The sequence below is a fragment of the Pleurodeles waltl genome, chromosome 6 (genome assembly GCF_031143425.1).
Source record: "Pleurodeles waltl isolate 20211129_DDA chromosome 6, aPleWal1.hap1.20221129, whole genome shotgun sequence".
NCBI classification, from domain to species: Eukaryota; Metazoa; Chordata; class Amphibia; order Caudata; family Salamandridae; genus Pleurodeles; species Pleurodeles waltl.
The window spans coordinates 1,723,957,097-1,723,983,989 of record NC_090445.1 but is presented as its reverse complement, the minus strand read 5'-3'; the positions used below and the strand labels follow the sequence as shown (position 1 = coordinate 1,723,983,989).

Below are 26,893 nucleotides of genomic sequence, written 5' to 3'. Positions count from 1 at the left end.
CCCTAGGTCAATACCGAGGCAGTTCTTGTGACTCGAGCTGCAGCCACAAGGCATAATACTTGTGTGAATGAATACTTAGTGTTTAGGGGACCAGCCGCCAGCAAGGCCTCCTCTTGTTTCAGTCCAGTGGGAGGTTGCCAAGCCCTTACCTGGCTGACTCAGGTACCAGGCGTACACAGGATTCAAGGAGCAGTTACATTAGATCGCCAGCTGGCAGCAGTCATCTAGTACCTACACTGTGGGCTTCTATCCCCAAAACTCAAGATGGGACCAATTTAAGTCACCCACCCTCCTCCAATTATGTTGTGTCCACCTATTCCCTTTGTTTAATTGTTTGTTTGTTTTTTAGGATACGAGCATTGGATAGTTTGACAAAACACATGGCTCCTAAAGTGGGCCTGGGAATGTACACATGTGCAGCTGCTTCCCTCCAGTAGTGAGGGCACCGTGCTAGAGAAGAGAGCAGGCTTCCCAACCAGTAGAAAACACAGACAGTGCTGCTGGGAGGGCACCGAGGTGGAGGACGCAGCAGCTGAAGGAATGCAGGTCACTGTCTTTGGTTCCTCGAAAGACCCACAGGAAGGTAACAGGCTGTGACAACTGTTCTCTTCGAGCACATGTGTAGAAACTATACTTCTGCACCTCTTTCAGTTCTGAAATAATAATAATAAAAAACACAAAGATGCTTCAGTAGTCCTCAAGAAGACCTTTTCTTCCATTGGCCTTGTGCCCAAGTACAACATAAGCAGTCAGTAGTTCCCTCCCTGAAATACCCCACTAGGAGCAGCGCCTTCTATGCGCACAGGGAGCTCCAGAGGACAGATCTGAAACATGATTCCAAAGCAAAACACCCGTTCCAGGGCCCAAAACACAGTACATTCCTCCGGCTCCGGAGGATTTCTGTTTGTTCACCCGGCTATGAAGAGCAGTGCCTGAGATCACCCAGGCCAGGATGCGCTCCGAAGGTGGCCACGGATCCCCCACCAGTGACAGCTACGGGCAGTCAGTGCTCATCCAGAAGCAGCGCTCAGTTTTAGTTTCTTATTTAAAACAAACAAGGCCTCACAGAAGCCAGGACGCTGAGTCTCCCCCGGTGCACTGGACACCGTCCCCTCCAACAGCGCCTTCTTCGCGCTCTCCATCACTTGGCCACCCCTTGTGGGGCGAGATGCACCAGCGCCCCCGAGCAGAGGGCTGTGGGGGTCCACCCGCTAGGGGAGCGGGGGCCCGTTCACTCCAGGGTGGTAGAAGGCGCACTTGTGCTCGTAGCGGCAGTTCCCCTTCAACATGAAGTGGCGGCACACAGCCCGCCTGGACATATCTGTGGGGAGCAAGGAACATGGTCAGTGCGGGCGGGAGCAGAGCCGCCCACAGCCCAGCAGGGCGGGGTCCCTCAGCTTCTGCATGCAATAATCAAGTGCAAGCCCCCCCCCCCCCCCCCCCCTCAGAGCCAGGCTCTCAAGTGCAAGCCCCCCCCCCCCCCCCCCCTCAGAGCCAGGCTCTCAAGTGCACGCCCCCCCCCCCCTCAGAGCCAGGCTCTCAAGTGCACGCCCCCCCCCCCCCCCCCCCCTCAGAGCCAGGCTCTCAAGTGCACGCCCCCCCCCCCCCCCCCTCAGAGCCAGGCTCTCAAGTGCACGCCCCCCTCCCAAGGCTCTCAAGTGCACGTCCCACGCCCCCCTCCTCAGATCCCCACGCCCCCCCTCCCCAGAACCAGGCTCTCAAGTGCACGCCCCTCTCCCAGAGCCAGGCTCTCAAGTGCACGCCCCCCCCCCCCCCCCCCCCCCAAGCTCTCAAGTACACACCCCTCCCTAGAGCCAGGCTAACCTGGGATGACAGGTCAGGGGCTGTGACTAGACCCACCCAAGAGTCCACAAGCACCTCAACAACTAATGTGTCAATGAGGCCGAGCTCAGTGAATGGATCCTTACGGCACATGCACAAGCTTTAGAGGGAATGGAGTCAGACAGCCAAGGGTAGCGGCTCAGAGGAAACGCAGCCCCCTCAAGAATCCCACCAAGCAGTACAGTAGCATTTAAAATCAAGGTGCTCACCTCCATGGCCCTTTCCGTGGCCTCGGCCCCGCTCGTGGCCTCCATCGTAGCCTCGGTCATGGCCTCCATCGTAACCACCGTCAAAGCCTCGATCATGCCCACCGTCAAAGCCCCGATCGTGCCCACCGTCAAAGCCCCGATCGTGCCCACCGTCAAAGCCCCGATCGTGCCCACCGTCAAAGCCCCGATCGTGCCCACCCCGACCTCTATCATGGCCACCACGACCCCGCTCGTGGCCTCTGTCATGTCCCCGGTCATGGCCTCTGTTGTGTCCTCGCTCGTGGCCTCCTCTTCCTGAATTGTGCGGTCCACCATGTCCTCTACCACGGTAATTTGGCTCTCCACCCTGCCCTCTTCCTCTGTGGAAATGTGGTCCGCCCCTCATGCCTCCATGAGGCCCACCTCTCATATTCTCATTCGGCTGCTCCCAGAAGCCATCATGCGGCGGAGGAGGTGGCGGCGGCGGCATTGGAAGCGGAGGGCCCATCATACGAGGGCCTGGGGGACCACCTGGACCGAGGGGCCCAACAGGACCGCCTGGGCCCACAGGACCTCCAGGGCCAATAGGTCCACCAGGGCCAACGGGACCCCCAGGGACCACTGGGCCTCCGGGACCAACCATGGCTCCTGGGCCCATATGTGGGGGTCCTGAAACAAAACAAGGCAGAAAACTAGGATGAGCTATGTAGCACAGACTGCAAAAGGTTTGTTTTTTTATCCCCATTTTCTCTTTTTTTGGGAAGGAAGCAAACAAAACGTACCTTGAAACGGAGGCACTGGCCCACCTGGTGGAAAATGTGGCATGTTTTTGGGCCCTGGTCCCTGGTGGAAAGCCATTCACAAGCAGAGGAGGTCCCAGCAAACCTTGCCCACCTACAAAGGAAGCAAGTCCTCTTGTAAATGTAATAAAAGACTGACTCCGCAAACATTTTGTATGCAAGACCCAACATCTTTCCCCGTGTGGAGTCGGGCAGGCCTTCAGCTAGTAAGCAAACCCTCACATTAAATCCCAGGTGACTAAGAAGGGATGGCCTTCAAGAAATGCCCGAATCAAATTAGCTTCATATGGGAGGCCACCTCAATCTTCTGAAGCACCGCACAAAAGCGTGGCCGCCTTGTCAACTAGCTTCATGTGTTTGCCAGAAGCTCATAAGTATTTCAGTACAAACTAAAGCGTTATTGGTAGCTGCTGAGAAGAAATCATTACAGGAGAGCTTTACTTCTCAATAGAAGGATTGCTTCAGAAAACTACAGGACATTACACAGACTGAAGCACCTCCAGACCTGTGGGCCTGGAGTCAGTAAAGAGCGCGAGCATGCCAGGACACAGCAGTCTGCCACCCCAGCTCCCAGACCAAGCAGCATGGGAGCATGCCAGGACACAGCAATCTGCCACCCCAGACCAAGCAGCACGCCAGGACACAGCAATCTGCCACCCCAGCGCCCAGACCAAGCAGCAAGGGAGCATGCCAGGACACAGCAGTCTGCCACCCCAGCTCCCAGACCACGCGAGCATGCCAGACCAAGCAGCACAGGAGCATGCCAGGACACAGCAATCTGCCACCCCAGACCAAGCAGCATGGGAGCATGCCAGGACACAGCAATCTGCCACCCCAGCTCCCAGACCAAGCAGCACGCCCCGCTACCCACCTGCAGGAGGGGCAGGAGGCGCAGTCTGGAGGTTACCCAGGAGTTGCTTTATCTTATCGGAGAAGTCCGGCTGCTTCAGGAGGTCTTCCGGCTTCTGGTTACCCTGAGCCCCCTGTTAAAATGAGGGGAAAAACAGACGGATATTGAGTAAGACGTGAGTGTAAGAAAGGTCTATTGGCTGCACACTGCCACTAGATGCCATTCATGAGGCGAAAGCATCTCCAAGCGTACAGCATTCACTCTGAGCCTCTCTGCGCACTCGCCCTGGGGGTGCGGGACACCCTCCGTTTGTATCTCGCTGGCCTGTACCTGCCGGCTCACAGCGCCACTCACCATGATGGAGGTCAGGATCTCTTGCACATTGATGGCGTTGATGGCCGATGCAGCCCCGGGCGCTGGCTGGCCCTTGGCTGCCACCATGCTGCCCATGAGGTTGGCCAGGACGGGGGGCAGCTTGGCCCCTGCAGCGCCGTCGGGAGATGGCGATGTAGCCGAGTGATCCATGGGATCCTGGAAGACGGTGCTATCGACGGAGGACTCCTGGAGGAGGGAACACAGGAAGAGACTCAGCGCTCAGACACTCACTCCCAAAACAAGATGAACCTCTTAAAACAAGCAGAGCTATCCGGGGCAGGAGGAACTAACTTATCGGAAGAGTTCACTGGTCTAAGTGACTCCCACCCCGCCAGGAACGCAATCTTCTCCACAAGCAAGGAAGGTGCGAGACCCTGAGGGACACCCACGGCAAGGGAGTAGGACCCCGGGCGGCGCAGGTGCCCTCTCCTTGTGGACCACACCATGGCCATTAGTTACTGGGTCCGGTACCCCCCCACAGCGTGCTGCAGCTAGCTCTGAGGGTACCGGCATCACTGGTGGGGGGACCCCGGGGGTGAGAACAGGTGCTTACGTCATCGAGCGGGATGAGCTTCGGGGGGACGGGCTCGTAGGACTCCAGGTCCGGCTCGTGTGGACTGTCTGGAACTCTGCGAAGAAAAATGGAAAGATTAGCCCGGTCCAGCGGGACTACATCAGAAGCAGAGGACTGAAGCTCCGAGGCTGGGACATCCTTGCGCAACCCCCTCCCCAGGAGCACCACTGACACCGGCCCCCGCACCTTTCTTTGGTCAGGAAGATCTCCTGGAGGATCAGCTTCTCCCGCTCCGCCTGCGTGAACTTCTCCCGGCTGGCACTGCCCCAGTGCACAAGCGTGGGGATCATCTCGATGGCCTTGGGGTAGGTCCAGGGGATGGTCTCCTCCATGGCATCGTGGCTGAGGCGCCGCGCCGTCTCGAAGGCTTCCCGGTCCTTCATCTTCTCCCGCTTGGCAGCTTCTCCGAAGTCCTTGATCTTGTTGACGTTCACTGGAGGAGGGAAGGAAACAGAAGATCAGGGTCTAAATGTCTACAAGTGGCCCAGAGACACTGGAGAACCACTGCGCGAACCAGCAGCCACTGGACGAGCGGGTGAAAGGGACACCAAGAGAAAGCACTTCCCAACACTAACCGAGCGCCACCTGCTCATGCGGGGCATCAGGGCATCTTTGAGGACTGTCTGCAGGGGAGAGTGAGAGACGGGCGTATGTCCTAGAGCGTGAAACACAAACCGCATTCTCACTGCAGAAGTGCCAGCACGGAGTAAAATACCACAAGGACAAGACGCCTATTAAAAGGCCTCATCTTTTATAGTCAGCCTAGCAGACGTGTCCAAGTGGCACCAGATTGTGGACATCATCTCAGGCAGACCTTATTGAGCCAATTAAACTTGCAGACTTCTCCACGAAGGAAAGCTGCCAGGGAAACAGGACATGCTGCCCAGTAGAGCGCAGCGGACAGGTGAGTGCTGAGGATCAGTGGCTGGGAGAGTGCGGGAGACTGACAGCGCCACAGTGGAGGCGCCAGGGTCGGCAACCATCCGTCAGACCATCTGCCGAGCTCTGGCAAGCTCCACCTCAAACACCAGAGATGCAAGGACGAGCCAGGAGATCCGTCAGCAAAGCTCGTACAACTCCACTTCAAAGACATCAACTCACAACGTTGACGATTTTTCTACAACTATTTAGTAAACGAGCGTCAACGTGTTAAATTGTGTGCCATCACTTGTAAATGAGAGTGTGTGTGTGTGTGGGGGGGGGGGGGGGGGGGTGATACACCTGTGAGTGGGGGGGGGGGGGGGGTTTAGATACACCTGGGAGTTGGGGGGGGGTTTAGATACACCTGGGAGTGGGGGGGGGGGGGGGGCTAGATACATCTGTGAGTGGGGGGGGGGGGGGGGTTAGATACACCTGTGAGGGGGGGGGGGGGGGTGTTTAGATACACCTGTGAGTGGGGGGGGGGGGTTTAGATACACCTGTGAGTGGGGGGGGGGGGGGGTTAGATACACCTGGGAGTGTGGGGGGGGGGGGGGTTTAGATACACCTGGGAGTGGGGGGGGGAGGTTTAGATACACCTGGGAGTGGGGGGGGGGGGGGGTTAGATACATCTGTGAGTGGGGGGGGTTAGATACACCTGTGAGTGGGGGGGGGGGGGTTAGATACACCTGGGAGTGGGGGGGGGGGGGTTTAGATACACCTGGGAGTGGGGGGGGGGTTTAGATACACCTGGGAGTGGGGGGGGGGTTTAGATACATCTGGGAGTGGGGGGGGGGGGGGGGGGTTTAGATACACCTGTGAGTGGGGGGGGGGGGTGTTTAGATACATCTGTGAGTGGGGGGGGGGGTTTAGATACACCTGTGAGGGGGGGGGTTTAGATACACCTGGGAGTGTGGGGGGGGGGGGGGGTTTAGATACACCTGGGAGTGGGGGGGGGGGGGTTAGATACACCTGGGAGTGGGGGGGGGTTTAGATACACCTGTGAGTGGGGGGGGGGGGGGGGTTTAGATACACCTGGGAGTGTGGGGGGGGGGGTTTAGATACATCTGGGAGTGGGGGGGGGGTTAGATACACCTGTGAGTGGGGGGGGGGGGGTGTTTAGATACACCTGTGAGTGGGGGGGGGGGGGGTGTTTAGATACACCTGGGAGTGTGGGGGGCGGGTTAGATACACCTGTGAGTGGGGGGGGGGGGGGGGTTAGATACACCTGTGAGTGGGGGGGGGGGGGGTTTAGATACACCTGGGAGTGGGGGGGGGGGGGTTAGATACACCTGTGAGTGGGGGGGGGGGGTTAGATACACCTGTGAGTGGGGGGGGGGGGGGTGTTTAGATACACCTGTGAGTGGGGGGGGGGGGTTAGATACACCTGTGAGTGGGGGGGGGGGGGGTTTAGATACACCTGTGAGTGGGGGGGGGGGGGTTTAGATACACCTGGGAGTGGGGGGGGGGGGGGTTAGATACACCTGTGAGTGGGGGGGGGGGGTGTTTAGATACACCTGGGAGTGTGGGGGGGGGGGGGGTTTAGATACACCTGTGAGTGGGGGGGGGGGGGGTTTAGATACACCTGTGAGTGGGGGGGGGGGGGTTTAGATACACCTGTGAGTGGGGGGGGGGGGGTTTAGATACACCTGTGAGTGGGGGGGGGGTTTAGATACACCTGTGAGGGGGGGGGGGGGTTTAGATACATCTGTGAGGGGGGGGGTTAGATACATCTGTGAGGGGGGGGGTTAGATACATCTGTGAGTTGGGGGGGTTAGATACATCTGTGAGTGGGGGGGGGGTTAGATACATCTGTGAGGGGGGGGGGGTTAGATACATCTGTGAGGGGGGGGGGGGGGGTTACCGCACCCTCACCCCACTGTACACCAGGGAGAGGACAGTCCGCCCAGACCTACCCCGCTCTGTCTCGTCCAGCTCGAAGTAGAAGTACTGGCGCAGTTTACTCTCCTCACACCAGGTCACCGTCTTCTTCCGCCGGCCCTTCTTGGTCAGCAGCTGGACCTCCATGGGGACCTCCGCGGGCTTGGCCTCTACAGGAACCGCAGGCACCGGAGCTACGATGCAAGTTGGAGAGATGTTAGCCTGGCCCAGGAGGGACCCACAGCCCACAGTGCTCCGAAGCCACAGACCCAGACACTCACCGATCTCCATGGGCTCGGGGACCTCCTCCGCTGGCACCGGTGTGCTCGGCCGCTCCACCTCCATGGCCTCGGCTGCTGGCACAGGCTCCGGGGAGGGGGGCTTTGGCTCACTCGCCTCAGGAGTGCCTTTCATCTCAAAGGGCCCGGGCTGCAGAAGACAAGAGATGGCGAGAGGCCAATTCAAACACCAGACGATTCCTGAAACTCATTGTACATCCAGGGCTGCGAGTACTAGAGCAACCATCTAATTAATGTTTAAACAGACCCCTCTTCAAAAGGGCAAGAAGCAAGAAAGAAAAAGAAAAAAAGTGTTTTATGTTAAAAATCTAGTACTGCTCAACAATCCTGCTGAGAGAAGACAAAATGCGAGACAAAAACCCTTCCTAAAACTAACTAAGCACCATAAGAAATATACAAGTGACTTCAAATCCAAGAAGTAGTATAGAAAGAGCGTAGACTGAGCAGGTTACAGCGAGAGAAAGGACAAACATAGCAAAGATGACACCCCCCCACAGGAAGCATCATGGCGAGGCTGCCAGGGAGAGGAGCATCCGTCGAGCCAGATGGACCTTAGTGGGGCTCACCTTGTTGGAAGTTGGCGATGTGGGTTTCTTCTTCTTCCGGATCTTCACTCCAGGGATCGGGGCAGAGTTCAGAGCGTCCAGGAAGCCCAAACTCTCCATCGCTGTAAGAGAGCGGATTACAGGTCAGTGGGGAGGGGGGGGCGGCAGAGCGGATTACAGGTCGAGGGGTTGGGGGGAGGGGCAGAGCAGTCAGCAGAGGAGGGGGGGGGGTTGCAGAGCAGCCAGCGGAGGAGGGGGGGGGGGGGGCAGAGCCCGGCAGGTCAGCAGGGGAACAGCAGCCAGCGGAGGAGGAGGAGGAGAGAGGCAGAGCCCAGCAGGTCAGCAGGGGAGCAGCAGTCAGCGGAGGAGGGGGGCAGAGCCCAGAAGGTCAGAAGGGGACCAGCAGCCAGTGGAGGAGGAGGATGGGGGCAGAGCCCAGAAGGTCAGCAGGGGAACAGCAGCCAGAGGAGGAGGAGGAGAGGGGCAGAGCCCAGCAGGGGAGCAGCAGCCAGCGGAGGAGGAGGGCAGAGCCCGGAAGGTCAGAAGGGGAACAGCAGCCAGAGGAGGAGGAGGATGGGGGCAGAGCCCAGAAGGTCAGCAGGGGAACAGCAGCCAGTGGAGGAGGAGGAGGATGGGGGCAGAGCCCAGAAGGTCAGCAGGGGAACAGCAGCCAGCGGAGGAGGAGGAGAGGGGCAGAGCCTGGCAGGTCAGCAGGGGAACAGCAGCCAGTGGAGGAGGAGGATGGGGGCAGAGCCCAGAAGGTCAGCAGGGGAACAGCAGCCAGTGGAGGAGGAGGAGGAGGAGGAGGAGGAGGAGGAAAGGGGGGGGGCTAGAGCCCGGCAGGTCAGCAGGGGAACAGCAGCCAGTGGAGGAGGAAGGAAAGGGGGGGGGGGGGGGGAGAGAGAGCCTGGCAGGTCAGCAGGGGAACAGCAGCCAGTGGAGGAGGAGGAGGAAGGAAGGGTTGGGGGGCAGAGCCCGGCAGGTCAGCAGGGGAACAGCAGCCAGCGGAGGAGGAGGAAGGAAGGGGGGAGCCCGGCAGGTCAGCAGGGGAGCAGCAGCCCGCGGAGGAGGAAGGAAAGGGGGGGGGGGGGGGGGGGGAAAGAGCCTGGCAGGTGGAAGGAAGGGGTTCAGAGTCCAGCAGGGGCAGAGCAGCCAGGAGGGGGGGGGGAAATGGGGCAGAGCCCGGCATGTCAGCAGGGGCAGATCAGCCAGCGGAGGAAAAAAAAAAAAAAGGGGGGGGGGGGGCAGAGCCCAGCAATGAGGCCAATGAAAGACCCACTTACGTTGTGCAGGAATGATCTTCACTTTGATCTCTTTGGCCGCATTGGGGGTGGTGTTCAGAGGTTTGTATTTTTTCTCAGCAGGTGGGGGCTCAGATGGGCTGGAAACAGAGCTGCAAACAGAACGAGGCTTGCAGTTTACAAAACGCTCAGGGAGAAAGACATGAAGGGACCACTCCATGCAGAGAGGGCCAGAACAGCTGAAGTGGACAGGAGCTTCCTTAAAATACTTGTGACTTCCCAGTGAAGATTGAACACCACCCCAACAACTCAGTTAATCAAATACTAACTGCCCACCCTTCACGACAGGAGCAAGGGTGACCATGTAATAAAGTAGCAACCACACAAACACACAATTGCTCAGGAACCAACCCGCTCTACCTCTAAAATGAAGTTCGTTTTTTCAATGCATCATTCCAAGTTTTTAACAAGCTTGTGTGATCAAAAACATTACTTTGGATCATAAAAGAACTACCTCTTCAACACTCAGCCTGCAATTCACAACAATGTGCGTACATTCAAAAGCCTTGCTTTATCCCACTTCATACATGGAATAGTGTAAAATACACTCGTACCCACTCTCCCCCACACACCCTCCCTCTGGCAGCCTCACCAATGCTGCTGAACTGTACTCACCTCTGCCTCTTCAGTGGTGCAACCTTGATGTTGTATTTCTCCGAAATAACAACGGCATTGATGTTCTTCTTCGCAGGCCCTTGGGCAGGGGCTGGAGGTTCCAGTTCAAGACCTAGGAGAGGTATAAGTGACACGTCACACCTGCACTGAGGCTTCTTTCAGAGCCCAGAGGTCAGCTCACGAGCAGCGACCCTCCGCGCAACAGAGCCACTAATGTACCAGGCTTCCTTCAGAGCCCACCTGCCACCAAGCAACCGTTGCAGCTTTACTCACCTGTAGACCTGAACTTGGCATGGCTGGGGGCCGTCGTCCTCTGGGTCTTAGGCTTCTCCTTTCTTTTCTCATCCTCCTCCTTCATCTCAACTTTCACCTCCGGTTTTGCAGCCTGCTGCTTCTCATGGACGGGGGAACGGCTTTTGCCATCTTCGCGTTTCTTCTTCTTCTCCTTTTCTGGAGGAGGAAGCAGCAGCACTATTAGGACAAATTGACATCTTAACTCTGGCAAAGGAGATTCTCCAGCCAAGTAAGGCTAGACACAAACCTTACCTGCAGGCTGAGCGCTGCTCTGAGATCGGATAATGCCCATCCATTCATCAACCAAAATGGCTGCCAGTCTGCGCACCTCTGAAAATAAAAACTTCGGTTAGATGTGCTGCATGTTAGAACTCCAGTCCTGCCACTAGGATAAAGCAACTTCTGCTCCTCAACCCATCCTCCTTCCACAACCCAAAGTCTCCAACTAACCCCCTGCCACCGCCCTCCCTCCAAATCCCCCTCTATGTTAAGCAGGAATTCCACAGACCATGGATAGTCTCCGAGACTAACCAGAAAACTTAACTGTGTCCTGGCCACAAACCTACCAAGAAGGGATGCCATTGTAGGCATACAGAGCCCCACTTAGAAGAGCTCACAGAGCTGACAATCTGCAACCAGCACTCCTGGCAGCTAAGGAAAGCCCAGCACATACAGCCCTGGCTTCCATAGCGGGGGCAGTCTGCACTCAAGAAGGCTCACTGAACATGGCAGAGCACATGAAGCGAGACAGCCTGCTCTAGGGAAACCCAACGCACAGGGCTTCAGCTCACCTTCATCCTCACTGGACTTGCTCAATTGCTTTACAAGCTTTGCGGTGTTGTTCTGAAAGCAGAAATAAAAACATGAAACGGTTAAGTGCTAATGTTACATAAAATCAGATTATGCACAAGGTTGATTGATGATTTTTTTATTTGTATAAAGCACTACTGTCACTCAAATGAGCATCCTGGTGCTATGCTGAGAACTACCTAAAACACTTCCTAAGAGGTTAGGGAAGTTATATTAAGAAGGGACATAAGGTGTCAGGAGACCGTGTATCTCTGCACCTCAAGTGTATGGAAAGGACAGCTCCAGAGGCCCTAATACAGGTCATGGGCAATACAAGGTCTCAAGCTACTGTCTGAAAATACAGCACCTTTTACTAAAAAAATAATAATAATTGCTTCCTATCCGCAGCTGATAAACGAAAGCAGCATAATAAGCGTGGCCAAACTAATGAGCAGAGCACAGCACACAACCATGAAAACTAACAGCAGCTGCAACATGACCACTAACAGAGGCATAAGAGCCATCAATACTGCAGGGACAAGTGCTGTCGCGCCCACACTTTCCTGACAGGTCTGAATCTTGGATCATCCGAGAGCTGGAAAGAAGGGATCTTTGGGTAGAGGAGTTCAGAGGACAAGCACCACATGGATTACAAGGAATGAGGGAACAGTGCACAAAGATACCCACCAAACTGAGCCCCGCCCTGCCACAACACAACTGCAGCACAGTCCTGATGTTCTCAAATCCTACTTCTAGGATTCCTGGTAAGTACCTTATTTTCGTCCCAGCAGGAATGAACCCATCACATGAGTCATCCGGTCTGCAGAAGGACTCACCTGTTTCAGATGGTCTACAGTTAGCGGCAGGCTCTGCAGCGTGATGAGAATCTGCTGCAACAACGGGGAATTGCTGGTGGACTTGGAGTAGGACAGCCAGGTGTTGAGAAGCTTATAACCTCCGACTTTAATGAACCTGCAGAAAAACATGATGCGTCAGTGAGCAACAGCTTCGAACATCACTGTAGGATTTAGTGACTAAAACTTCAGAAGAAACACTAAGAGAAAACACGAGTTCTGCAGCAGTGGGTCCGATTCACACACCTTTTAAATATCCCGACATTGAGGCCAATTTGATCACCAAGGCAATCAAACAGGCAGCCAAATCTGCAAGGATGAGGTTACAGTTCTGCACCAACTTAGACTTCATGGGTTTAAGAACCATCCATTAGGGCGATAATGCACGATCAATGGATAATCAAAAAAATAAATATTCATCTGAGAGAACGAGTAGACCCAAGAGCAAATAACTAGACTATGAGAAAGACTTACTTGGCGAGGATATCAGGAGAGCGCGTCTGCTGGACGATATTCAAGTAGATACATCGGCTTACCATCTTGCGAGACTCCTTCATAAGGCTGTGAAAACAAAGGCAAGTGAGACTTCAACACTCAACTGGAACAAGCGGGTCTTGCAGAGGCAACTTGCAGGTAAATTAGCAATTACTTCGCACCTCAGGCCTGAAAACATCAGCTAGTGTTTCACTGAACAAGCAGCAAAAGTAGACATTCTTGTGCCCACCCACATCTATTATCAATTATCATTCCTATGCAGGGCATGGACAGCCTACTGTGGTGATCCTGCACCACCTCATCTCCGGACTAGCTTAAAGCAGGCATATGTCCAACAAGGCATACAAGAGACATCCTAAGTGTAAACCAACACACTCAACTTTTAAAAAGAAAACAAGGCTTACCCAAAAATCTTGGTGATGCCGTCTGCAGCCTTAACTTCGCCATCCTTCCCAAGAAAGCAGTCCAGGGCCTTCAAGAGCTCTCGGGGGTCGATTGGACCAGAGCCCATCATCGAGTCTGCAAAGGGGGGGGGGGGGGACGACAAATGCAGCCATGGTTAGACATTAGTTGCCTGAATAAAAACTGTTGTACATGTCAAGTGAAGCCCAGCACACAGCACCACACACTGATCCCACCGCGCAAGCCTTGATTCACTGTGCCTGTTATCATTGAATTATCCATCATAGGAGCCCTGGGAACGCTGCTAAGGGCAAGTACCACCAGGCACAATTTGATGCTGCGAAAGTATAAATAGCAACATGAGCTTGTGTCGCTGTGTGTCATTGTTACTCCCTCTTGGGAGAAGTAACCTAGAGGTGAGCAAGGAAGGTGAAAGAGACCTAGAGAAATAAGGTTTAAAAAAAAAAAAAAAAAAACGGGTAGGTATCTATAGGCAGGCACCGTACGATGTGATGTGAGACTAATCATTCACGTAGAAGCTTGTACAAGTGCCGTACTTTAGGTTTCACAGCCAGCCAGGGTTACCCAAAGTTCCTGTGCACTCCATACAATTTAATCTAGTGCTCTAAGCACTTGTACCTCCACAACATGAACATGGACCAAGGCAAACGCATATGAAGGTGAAAGCATCTCAGGAGCGGAGGAGCTTATCAGAGTAGATGGTTCCATGGAAGTATAATAAGATCTACTTGGAACACTAAATCACCCGGACAGAAAGGACACTAGAACTGCAAGGGCTTGTATCATGAAGCACGATTAAGAAGGTGCTGTGGTTATGGGAGCTGCATTAATGGCCAGAAAGGTTTGACTGCATCTTCAAGCAATCACAAGAAAAAATACTCCTCAGCAAATGTGGCCAGCCTACACCAAGATTTTCGCCAGTATCTCCAGGCTGCAAATCCAAACACTTTTTACAACAGAAAACAGTTCTGGGGCCGCGTCTCAAAGACACCGTCAGTACTAGTAGGCATCCATTTTCAAACGTGTGCACCCTGGATGGGAGAACTACAGTGGAAGTGCTGGATGGTGCATTTTACAGGATATGCCACTGTAGCTTGTTCTCTTACACATGGGCTCCTAACGCCACAATCGGCGCCTTTCAAATAAACCAGGCCATTATAGGACATTGTGAACCCCGCTGCGTGGAAATCTTTAATAAAATGGAGCCGAGAGCATTAAACACTATAGGGAAACCCAAACCAGGCTCACCCATATGCATTTTGTAAATTGTTGCGTTTATACACTGCAAATTACACGTCCATCACTTGGGGACAAGCCAGTGCTTGAAATCTTACCCACAGTAAGGTTGGAGGCAAATGGAAGTAACGAAAATCATCATTCTAGGCAACAGGAGTTTAGTCCTTCCACCAGTCCTTTGATTGTGCCACAAGTCCATTAATCGTCATGGTACTAGCATTAAAACACCGCAACAGCCAGCCCACCATGGTTGAAACATGCAGAGAATGCAGCAGATATGGCAAGAACCAGCCCTGGCCCTTGGGCCTCTACTCGGGCTCCCAGATCAGGATGGGCCCAGACACAACCATGTCTACATCCCATTAGCGGGCTCTATCAGCATCAGCCTCCACTTCATATTTTTGCCAGGGCTTTTTGGTTTCCATCTGGCTCTGGTGGTGCTTTACTGCCCTCCATCTGACCAGTCTGGTATTTCCTTAGTGACACAGACGCACTGTGCTGTACACCAGCCGGACGTTTCCTTAGGGACGCAGGTCCACTGTGCTATACACCAGCCAGGTATTTCCTTAGGGACACAGGCCCACTGTGGTGTACACCAGCCTGGCAGTTCCTTAGGGACACAGGCCCACTGTGCTGTACACCAGCCTGGCGTTTCCTTAGGGACACAGGCCCACTGTGGGGTACACCAGCAGGGCAGGTCCTTAGGGACACAGGCCCACTGTGGGGTACACCAGCAGGGCAGGTCCTTAGGGACACAGGCCCACTGTGGGGTACACCAGCCTGGCGTTTCCTTAGGGACACAGGCCCACTGTGGTGTACACCAGCCTGGTGTTTCCTTAGGGACACAGGCCCACTGTGGTGTACACCAGCCTGGAGTTCTGAGGGCCCCAGGCCCACTGTGGTGTACACCAGCCTGGTGTTTCCTCTGGGACAAAGTACCAATTGTGCTGTACACTAGCATGCTCTTGTCTAGGACAGTTGCAACACCTGCTGATTTGGTGGGCTTTGACTCACACAAGCTTACTTACCTTGATTTTGTGTAGCCTAGTGTCTTTTACGTGCTTCGTTCTGATATTACCATCTACACTCAACACATGAAAAACAATCTCTGAAGCAGGGTGGGGGTGTTGTACGTCAAATGGTTTACAGTGCCACGCCCCATCACGCATGGAATCATGGGCGGCCAGAGGAGGGGCACGTGGCCCCGAGAGCCAGGCCGGCGGGGTGGCTCGGTGTCCGAGCCCCTCTTCACGTGAGGCCAGAGACAGCGGTGTCCCACCGACGTGCAATCACACAAGCCGGAGGGAGAGAAGGATTTTCATTCAAGTCTGCAAATCAGCACAGCCAACCTGAGCAAAGCGGTGGCCGAGCAGCACTAATGTGGCATCGGGGTTGGGTGGGGGGCAGATACAACTCTTAAAACCAGCTCAGAAATCAGAGCTCCAACCACCCGCACAAAAAAGGCAGAAGTCGGAAAAATAAAGGTCATGGAATACACGAGTCAGAGTGGTACACCTGGGGGCACTGTGCTCAAGAAAAAACGCGTTTCACAGAGGTAGCGTCTTCCTTCAGCTTTATAGGAGCACTGGAAGGTGAACCGAAAGCGCACACGGACAGTCCAGGACTACTGAACGCGAAAAACAACCTCGGAAAACAACGTACAAGATGGAGACTGGCCAGGTACCGGAGAGGGATAAATCCACAAAATAGTAGTCAATCACAATCCACACTAGACCTGGAACGGATCTTTCATACAAAACAGCAACGCTAGTCACCCAACCCCAACAAAGTCCAAGCAGGACTGCCCACCGACCAACCACCACTAATCACTGAACACAAACAGAGCAAACACCACTCACCCAATACCCAACGATGACTACCACCTACCAACCACCACTAATCACTGAACACAATCAGAGCAAACACCACTACCCAACCCCAACAAAGTCCAAGCAGGACTGCCCACCGACCAACCACCACTAATCACTGAACACAAACAGAGCAAACACCACTCACCCAATCCCAACAATACCCAAGGAGGACTGCCCACCTACCAACCACCACTAATCACTGAACACAGAGCAAACACCACTCACCCAATACCCAAGGAGGACTGCCCACCGACCAACCACCTCTAATCACTGAACAAAAACAGAGCATACACCACTCACCCAATCCCAACAATACCCAAGGAGGACTGCCCACCTACCAACCACCACAAATCACTGAACACAATCAGAGCAAACACCACTCGCCCAATCCCAACAACACCCAAGGAGGACTGCCCACCTACCAACCACCACTAATCACTGAACACAAACAGAGCAAACACCACTCACCCAATACCCAACGAGGACTACCAACCACCACTAATCACTGAACACAGAGCAAACACCACTCACCCAATACCCAAGGAGGACTGCCCACCTACCAACCACCACCAATCACTGAACACAGAGCAAACACCACTCACCCAATACCCAAGGAGGACTGCCCACCGACCAACCACCACTAATCACCGAACACAAACAGAGCAAACACCACTCACCCAATACCCAAGGACTGCCCACCTACCAACCACCACTAATCACTGAACACAAACAGAACAAACACCACTCACCCAATCCCATTACCCAAGGAGGACTGCCCACCTTCCAACCACCAATAACCAAAAACAGAAATCCAAGTGGCACTGCCTACCCATCAACCGCCACTGAACAGAAACGGAGCAAACACCACTACCCCAAAGCCAACAATGTCCCAGTCTGCCTACATACCAACAATCACTAATCACTGAACAAAAACACCACTCACCTAATCGTGTCCAAGCAGGACTGCTCGCCTACCAACCACAGCTAATCACTGAACACAAACCAAACAAACACTGAAAGTCAACAACCCAAATGGACTGTCCACCTACCTACCATTTATCACCAAACACAAACACACCAAACGATGACCTTTACTATAAAAGTGTTTCCAAACTTTTTAGAACCATGACCCACTTTTAAGAATGACAAACATTTGTGACCTACCTAACCTTTGATGGACATGAGGCGGAATTTTTTTTGTTCATTCTTAAAAAAATAAAAATAATAATAATAATAATAATATGGTAGCGCACTGCCATTTACAGACCGCACATTTTGCATTATGTACACTAAAGCTGCAGACATACGGTTTTACTGACAAAACTATACTGCCAACAAATTACAAGGTGTGGAAATCGGTTTTCAGGGAATATTTATCATTTGTACACGTCTTGATTTGTTTTGATCCTAATAAAATCTTTGTTTCTATCACACTTCAAAATTACAAAACAAGTGGGCCTCATGTTTGCTTTCCTAACTGCAGGATGTGTGCAGTTCATTGGCAGGTGTTTACATTTTGTGTCACAAAAAATGTCATGCTACAGCCTTTTCCTTTCCAGCACCTGCAGGACTGTCACCTAATTCACTTTCCTTTCACTGAATGCAAAGTGAGAGAAGTTAGTAACCATCAATTACCATGTTAAAACAAGCATTTGCAATGTAATAGGTCTCGCATTTTCTTGAGCTGGAGCTATTGGCATGGTCAATTTATAACTGGACTTCTTTTGCTACATTCATAGGTCAACTCTGCTGCATACTTTCATCCCCTTTTTTGTTTGCTTAAGTCCTGCTCCAACTACTCCCTCAAGGCCAAAGATTTTATTGCGGTATTGTCACATCCCACTTCGCTATTACTACAGGAAGCACTGGTAATTCCGCAGGAGTCACGAGGTACCCTGAGATGTTCCTTCTTAGTGCATGACAGAAAACTTTAGCACTCCCAGTCACGTCTCGAGGGCACTAGGATTGGGAATGCAAGCTGGACACCACTTCCTTTGTGGGACGGAGAAAGGCATGTATGAGCGGAAACCACAGAACACTCCAAGACAGGGCAACATACTGACCGCATGAGAGAAGACAATCCAGAAGGAGAGATTACAAAATTCTACAGATGTCTCCCTTAGCAGCGATAAGTGATCTATAGGTTTATTTGCAGTAGACCTTCCGCCCCAACACATATGAAAAAAAGAGCAAAGGGCAGCACCTTTAAGTCCCATCAAATCCAGCACGTTCAATAAGCAGTGGCGATGGAAGTACTTGTGCAAGACCAGGAGCAATAAATGCAAAGTGTTTTTATGAATTGTTGTAAACCCGCCACTGTTTTGTTGCTTCCGTTCTAGCTTTGGGAGACAAACATTTCACTGGAAAAAATGAACAGAATACGTTTGCTCACGTTCCCTCAGATGTAATGCAATCACTTGTTACACAGTAACTGTGATGGAAATCATTTGGTAACCAATCGCACTGGTGTCCCAGAGGCAAAACACCCAGCATCTTCTTATGAGGTTGAAAACAAAAGATGAGCAAAATTTAAAAACCCACTCCATCTAGGTTTAGGTTTATTATGAATGGAAAAAAGACAGATTGTAAGTGTCTCATTAAGTGTTCTAATTACAGATGCTTCTACTGCAGGCTTACTGCAAGCGCCGCGAGGCAGAGCAATAGCATATTACACAGGTTCCTATAGCAGCGGGTGTCATGGGAAACACATGGTGCTTCAACCTAGAAATGCCATCACAGAATCAAAACAAGCCAAAGTAGGTCTGCTCTCCCGCACCTTAGTGCGCGAAGGGGGGAGAGAAAAAACAATATGTAGTTAGTGGAAGTCATGCAAAGCGCTCAGATACTGCTGATGGAGTTCACACTGTATGAGACTTTAAAGCATGCCATGGAGCGCAAAGGGGAGAGAAAATAAAAAAGTAGTTCACCCACACTGAAGTATATCAGCAATCGTGCAATTATCCACGTAACAGGGTCTGTCTGCAAGGCGTAACAAAACAGCCTCAAGCCAGGACAAACCAAGCATATACCAATGACATCAAGATATTTTTGCAAGGCAAGCAGAGGGACTAATGAAATAGAAGGACATGAGGTGGGAGTGGTTAAAGCCCAGAATAGATTACATGTCGGAAAAGCAGTGTTTGCGCTGCTATGCTCGACCTAAAAATGCATCAATCTCTCAGAAGACATAGCCTGACAATTTATGACTGTTTTTGAAGCACAGCAAAAGGGACAGAATTTAGGAGGCACTTTTAATCATTGCTTGAACTTTAATGGCCCATAAATCGCTTAATTAAAACATGCAAAGGGAACAAGCTTTGCTTTAGGTGCACTGCAGTCTGCAGTGAAAGACTATTTTCTGAGGAAATCAATTATGCTTGGCTTCACCACACCCAAATACTGAAGATTTCTGTGTGTTGCTGGGCATCTCCAACTGTCCTATTACCATACCAGACCTTAACCAGTCCAAAGAGGCTTGACTCTTGGTACCCGAATGAGAACTTTCTTGCAAGAATGTCAGACTATACCCTGCTAGAGTTGTATACTGCTAACAGGGAAAGGGCCACAACAGAGCAAAACAAAGCAACCTCTGAGCATATCAAGTAGCAGTCACAAGTCAAACAAGCATTTGCAATGGAATAGGGTCTTGCATTTTGAGTTACAGCTATTAGCAGCTGTAAACTCCCAACTGGATTTTTACCACTTTAAATGTAAAAAAAAAAAAAAAAAAAAAAAGCACGATCGCGCTGCTACAGCTTACTCATAGTGAATCCTATCGGCAATTATCTACATAACCGGCAAAAGTGCAATTAACTATGAAACAAGGTCGATGTTATGCAAAGCGATCGACTTCTGCCAAGCGAGAACGCGCTGCGAACAAAAGATATAAAGTAGCCCACAAACCTGACGGGAAACAGCGAGCCGCGCATGTTTTCAGTACTTGGTCGCTGCGCTCGAGGGGGGCTAACCACCAGAAAAGGCATGATGTATGCGTACCTTCCACTAATGAAAGCAAGCAGATTTTAACAGGCAAGCCCACGAACCAATGAAAGACACATGGGCAGGGCTCCTAGCCCTTTTCTAACTCCTAAAGCGTCTCGCAAGCGTAACATGTCCGAGCGACGCAGGCTCGACCCTAAAAAGAGCAATATCAGATTAGACTCCTTCCGCCACCACCCCACCCAAAAAAAACAAAAAAAATAACACACACTTAACAGAGTTGGCTTTCCATGGCAAGGAACATCAAGTAAGAGATTTCATCTTAATCTTGTGGCAGGACAAAGAATGCAGTCTTCAGTATTTGAGGACTGCCCAAAATGTCCATCGCCAAAACCTGGACTATTAGAGCAGAGTTTTCAAGAGAAAGGCCAGCGCAGGAGGACCATGGTCAAGCAAAATAAGATCTTTGCCACCAATAGCAACCAAAAGCTAAGTAGTGGCAGCACCAAACTGACCGCGTTCGTAAAGCCTGGATGGGCCGCTGCAAACAACTAGCTCTTTCCCGCCCTCAGACAAAGCACTGAAGCAAACACTTCAGTATGACTTGATAAGAAAAATCAAACAACAATTACTAACCCAAGTTACAAGCACTTCTAAGATCACATGCATGCAGGTCTATTCCCATGTTGGAGAGGGGGAAAAAAATGGGCTACGGCTTAGTTCAACACACCTCACTCTGCATTAGAATTAAGACTAGTGAATTTACCGAGGTCTCACTGAGCAACTCTTACCGAGAATTACAGTAAAACCTGACGAAACACAGAATATACGGAGATCTCAAGCTCCCTTCAACAGCCACAATAAACCGTTATATCACCAGCCCCACCCAGAAAACTGGTTTCTTTGTTCTTTAGGACACTCCAGGAACCAGATGATGTGCATTGTTCCACTACATAAGTTTCTTCTATCGTATGGAAATGCAACTTGAAAGCCCCCACACCAACAACACGTACCATATGGAAAGTGTATCTGTTTGAGAAAATTAGACTGTCTTTGAAGCAGCAAAGAAGAGCACAAAAGTACCAAAGGGCATGACATTCTGAATACTGGGGCACAGGAGGCAGCTCTCATTGGCCTAACAAAAACAGAATGTGTAGACCAGGTAGGCCTCTACAGATGTAGACGAATGGTGCAGTGCGAGCAGACATGTTGAAATTAAATCCTGAAATGGTAGCATTAATACAATGACTCAGTGGCACATTTATCAAATGAAGTGGGGTTCAGACAGGAAGATGTAGATTTGGGTAGGAGTTTAATCAAGAGGTGTAATATGTTCTTTGAAATGAGATCAGCTTTTTAATAGGGTCGACAAAGAAACATACAACAAATTGCAAGAAAATTGAAGATCAAGAAATACTGCCCAGAAGGAAGGTTTGCCAATCCACCATACAACGGACTTCTTTTTAAGAATTTACACAACCAATCATTTTTATAAATATGCACACCACGCATTGCCTGAGGCTGTAACATGCCTTTATTATGGTGAAGGGACAAGTTTTGGTTAGGAGGTGCCACATTAAAAAAATGAATAAATAGGCTGAGGATCATTTGTAAAAAGGACAATGCTCTGCGAACACAAAATGGCTGTTCTGCAAAGGAGACTAAGATATCAGGTCACAATTTAACAGCCCTTTCAAAATAGTCCATATTTCTCCAGGGACTGTTCAAATGGTGTGAGAACTTGTTCAGATGAAGAACTCTATAAAGAAATGTGATTTGGTCATTAGTTCTGTTAAGCAAAACAGAAATGTCAGAGTGAAAAAGTAGTTAGTTACTTGAGGGCGCAGATTAGAAGAATTGTTAAGGAATCAAAAAGATACTGTTGAGTGCCAAATCGTCTAGGGAATGAATCAAGGGAGAGTGACCAGTGTAGACGGTCAGTACACATCCTTATTTAAGGCTGAAGAACATAATAATTAAGGTGTTATGGAAGGCCAAAACATCTTAGCATGTGGGGCTTTGCTTAACATGGATCCAGCCGACAGCAATGTATACCTCAACTAATACCCTTGCTATAGAGTAAGACGGAAAATAACAAAAACCTGCCTAAATGCTATAAGTTGCAAAAAACAAGTTCAGTTTCAAATGAAGAAATGCTACATTGCTCTATACCATGGCTAGGATTTTAATTTTATTAAGTGAAAACTTTTTTAAAGTGCATTTTTTGGTTACATTTGAAGAGTATATAGAAAAACTACAATCATGAAGAGTACAAATGTAAAAATCTTTGGTACTGAAAAATCATACAATATACAAATGCACAAAAAGGTCAGTTTGCCCTAGTTATATATTATCAATTGAAGACACCTATGGCAAAGTTCAGCGCACAACACAGAAGCCTGCATTAGGCATCCAATTATGTTAACCAGTAGAAAAGGTTTACTAAGAGGCTGAAGAAAAGGCATTTGCAATGTTCTGAAAATATCAAGTTCTGTGATTTGGTCTTCTTAAATTGAAGCATTCATCAGATGATTAAGAGACAGTGCACGTATCAAAATGTTTCACAGCAGTTCAGTTATCAGACTAAAACCAGGAAAAAAAGCTGAAGGAACACAAAGCAGTTGGATCAGTGTAAAATGTTAGGGCACGTAGGACCAAAACCACTAAACTTGAAAATGCTAAAAGCTAGAGTCTAAGATTGTCATGGTGTCCGGTGGATCTTGAGTTCTACTGAGACATCATTCACTGAATGGCCAAGGTGTCTGGTGGGTCTTAAGCTCTACTGGGGCAGTCACCTGATGGCCACGATGTCAGAGGGTCTTGAGCTCTACTGGGACATCTTTCACCGGATGGCCAGGATGTCAGATGGTCTTGAGCTCTACTGGGACTTCATTCACCGGATGGTCACGGCGTCAGGTGGTTCTTGAGATCTACTGGGACATTATTCACCTGATGGCCGCGATGAGAGGTGATCTTGAGGTCTATTGGGTCATCAAGCATTAACAAGTGCCTCAGTTACGTCTTGTGGCATCTATAGAAGGGACCAGAGTGGTCTAGCCAATTTTATTTCATGTTTGTTGGTGTAATAAAAAACACGACCAACTACAAGAGACCATTTCTTGATTGACAAGGCAACACCCAAACACAACGGACAACGTTAACATTAAGTAAACACTTTCAAGTCTGACATCACCACACACAAGTGAACCTCTTGGGAGCCTGAAGAGTGCAAATCAACAGGAAAATGAGAAGCTGGAACTACTGAAGAACAAAGGGGCTTCTAGAATGCGAGCCAGAGCCCAGGCCTGAGCTATACAAGGCATCTGCAGTGCAGAAAAAAAATCAACAGAACAGAGCACTGGGCTCCAAAAAGAGAAGGCAACTCGGACAATACTGATACAAGAGGCACAGGAACGGCTGAAGTTTTCCAAGTCAAGTGAGCACACGGAAGGAAGGGGGTGTGCAGTGTGCACTCAAGCCGGCCAGCTGCTCGAGATAGATTTATACATCTGAGCAAACCTCAGTCCTATACAAGATTAAAGTATCACTTTACTCACACCCCCCATCCCAGATACTGTTGGTGTAAAACATAACTCAATGGGCATATCAAATGACAAGACTAACGGGCAAATTTACCCATCTGATCAGACAGACCCTAAGGGCTTAACTTAGTACTCCAAAAAATGTTCTTACTGGCGCATAAAGAAATTATTTCAAACAATTCAAAGAACGCGCTTGTTTTGAACATCATACAATCCCAGCAACTCGTCAAAAATTTACCCAACACCATCTTCAAAACAAATAATTTAAATTAAAAAAGCAACAGGAACTTCATAGTAGCCAGTCTGAAGCTTTAAGCTTCTAGACCTGCGCAGCTCAGTAAACGTAACCTATTACTTAGCAAAGGCTTTGAAAATCTTTGAAAGTCTAATTGAAAGACAGATAGTCCAATCCTGAGTTTTTTTTCTGGAAGCACATCAAAAAGTGAACCTACTCGTCCGTGGAATTTTAAGCTCTTCTTTCTAGGGGTCTTGTCCAAGATTACTCTAAAGAGGCTACAGTACACTACTGCCTAAAAAAATCTTTAGTCCCCACAAATTCAAATTACTTATTTCCCTGCAGCCCCACAAGTGGTTAACTCAGTAGTAGAATGCAATCATGCGTCCTTTGCAAGCTTTAGACCAGAGGAGTACAGAACGTGTTGCTTCGGTCACAGACGACCTCCGGGTGGTACAAGAGTAGAGTCCCAATGCTCAATCTCTTCACCACCTTTAAACATGCCACCTCACTTCAACATCTAGAAGCTAAGACACTATGCGGTGGCATTGTAAACTCTTTCCTTCCTGTTGAGGCGATAACCAGCCGTTCAACTAGGGGGACCTTGTCTATACACCTAAACCTTTTATGGGTCCCACAAAAATGAACAACCTGACGTTTGTTACCCAATCTTCGGCCTCTTGCACTACTGTTAAGACAGTACAGGCATGTACATTTTAGAATTCTAATAGGTATTAGATCTAATAGTTGTGTGTAATCTAGGAACAATTCCAGATTCACAACTGACCCTTGAATCTCAAATGACCTCAAGATCTTGCTTCATCAACTCCGATGTGAATATTTATGATCCTATCCTCCCCCCATAAAATTGCATTTGCCAATGTCTACATCCCATCCACGCCTGACCAGCAACTCAATCTAACTGTCTCTCCTAAAAAAAAATTTAAAAAAAAAACAAAAAAAAAAAAATCTTGGTAAAATACCAACCCAAAGGATATCGTTGGGCTCCAATTCCATCTCAAATTTTGTATCACATTTCTGACTACATCAAACAGCTACAATGGGTTCCAGGCGGAAAAAACAATTAAATATAACTCTGAATGCCTGCGCCACAAAATATTTTTATGAAATAGACCTAAATTCTCCCCTCTCATCTGTTCCGTTACCAACTATAGATTTGTGGTATAAAAAAACAAAAACAAAAAAACACAAAGGGGGACTTCTTCACTGCACTATCAGACCATCTTAAATTTAGGAAACCGGTTAAGATCTACCCGTCTCTATAGAAGCTCATCTCCATTAGAATGCATATTTAGGGATCTTATGTTGAGAGCCTGAAGACTCTCGATAAGAACGGCAACAGGACACAAAGCTTCAATAAAAACATATTGGTTTTGCCAATGCCTTTTGACGATTGAAAAAGTTATTTTTTTCCCCCCTGACACTAAGGCATTGGCCAAAAACTGGGGAAAGAAACAGGCATTGGCAAAGCCAATAGGTCTCCCCTACGCAAGAGCTATTGACTTTACCGAGGTTTTAGCAATGCTGTTCACCACAGTGGCTGCTGTTCAGCATGGCTAAACTTAGTGGCATAGAGGAGAGTGGCGTGGACTGCTGCAGAGTAGAATGGCAAAGAGTGAAGTAGAGTGGCAGTGTGGAGGAGCGTAGAGTGGTACAGAGTGCAGAGGCACTGAACTTTAGCAGCAAACAATGCAGCAGCGTAGGTTAGAGTGGGGCAGAGTGGAATGGCACAAAGATGAGTGATGCAGACGGCAGTCAGAGTGCAGAGTAGAGTGGCTAAGGGCACTGATGTTGAGTGATGCCAACTAGTGTGTCAGAGTGGTGCAAAGTATAGTGCCACAGAGTGGAGAAGTGCTGAGTACAGTGGCATAGAGAGCACGCTGGGAGAGTAAAGTGTAATAGTGCAGTGATGCAGAATAGAGTGCAACAGAGTAGACTGCAGCAACAGTGCAGTTGTGTACAGGAGTAAAGTGGTGCAGGTTAGCGTGCAATGGTGTAAAGTGGCGTAGAAAGTAGTGACACAGAGTGAAGTGATAGAGTAGATTAGTGGTGCACAGAGGATTGGCATACAGGTGAGTGTTGCAGAGTACAGTGCTTTGATCTAGAGAGTACTGGCAGAGTGAAGTTGTGTAGACTAGACTGCTGTGGCCTAGGTGCTTTGATCTAGAGTACTGGCACAGAGTGAAGTTGTGTAGACTAGACTGCTGTGGCCTTGGTGCACTGATCTAGAGAGTACTGGCACAGAGTGAAGTTGTGTAGACTAGACTGCTGTGGCCTAGGTGCATTGAACTAGAGTACTGGCACAGAGTGAAGTTGCGAGACTAGACTGCTGTGGCCTAGGTGCATTGATCTAGAGAGTACTGGCACAGAGTGAAGTTGTGTAGACTAGACTACTGTGGCCTAGGTGCATTGATCTAGAGTACTGGCACAGAGTGAAGTTGCGAGACTAGACTGCTGTGGCCTAGGTGCATTGATCTAGAGTACTGGCACAGAGTGAAGTTGTGTAGACTAGACTGCTGTGGCCTAGGTGCATTGATCTAGAGTACTGGCACAGAGTGAAGTTGCGAGACTAGACTGCTGTGGCCTAGGTGCATTAATCTAGAGAGTACTGGCACAGAGTGAAGTTGTGTAGACTAGACTACTGTGGCCTAGGTGCATTGATCTAGAGTACTGGCACAGAGTGAAGTTGTGTAGACTAGACTGCTGTGGCCTTGGTGCACTGATCTAGAGTACTGGCACAGAGTGAAGTTGTGTAGACTAGACTGCTGTGGCCTTGGTGCACTGATCTAGAGAGTACTGGCACAGAGTGAAGTTGTGTAGACTAGACTGCTGTGGCCTAGGTGCATTGATCTAGAGTACTGGCACAGAGTGAAGTTGCGAGACTAGACTGCTGTGGCCTAGGTGCATTGATCTAGAGTACTGGCACAGAGTGAAGTTGTGTAGACTAGACTGCTGTGGCCTTGGTGCACTGATCTAGAGAGTACTGGCACAGAGTGAAGTTGTGTA

The 26,893-nt window shown here is 50.1% G+C and overlaps 1 protein-coding gene across 1 annotated transcript in view; it reads right to left on the bottom strand.

Annotated features, from left to right (window-relative positions):
- Nucleotides 1–321: 321 nt before the first annotated feature.
- PPP1R10 (protein phosphatase 1 regulatory subunit 10) overlaps nucleotides 322–26,893 on the bottom strand; it is a 38,886-nt gene continuing 12,314 nt past the window's right edge. The window contains 19 exon segments of the mRNA XM_069241964.1: nucleotides 322–1,321; nucleotides 2,052–2,603; nucleotides 2,837–2,871; nucleotides 2,873–2,924; nucleotides 3,702–3,813; nucleotides 4,035–4,241; nucleotides 4,609–4,684; nucleotides 4,816–5,062; nucleotides 7,464–7,622; nucleotides 7,710–7,857; nucleotides 8,294–8,394; nucleotides 9,556–9,665; nucleotides 10,189–10,300; nucleotides 10,462–10,638; nucleotides 10,735–10,812; nucleotides 11,274–11,325; nucleotides 12,108–12,243; nucleotides 12,600–12,686; nucleotides 13,025–13,139. Of these exon segments, the coding sequence (XP_069098065.1) occupies nucleotides 1,212–1,321; nucleotides 2,052–2,603; nucleotides 2,837–2,871; nucleotides 2,873–2,924; nucleotides 3,702–3,813; nucleotides 4,035–4,241; nucleotides 4,609–4,684; nucleotides 4,816–5,062; nucleotides 7,464–7,622; nucleotides 7,710–7,857; nucleotides 8,294–8,394; nucleotides 9,556–9,665; nucleotides 10,189–10,300; nucleotides 10,462–10,638; nucleotides 10,735–10,812; nucleotides 11,274–11,325; nucleotides 12,108–12,243; nucleotides 12,600–12,686; nucleotides 13,025–13,134 (2,661 nt within the window). The 5' untranslated portion in view covers nucleotides 13,135–13,139 and the 3' untranslated portion in view covers nucleotides 322–1,211.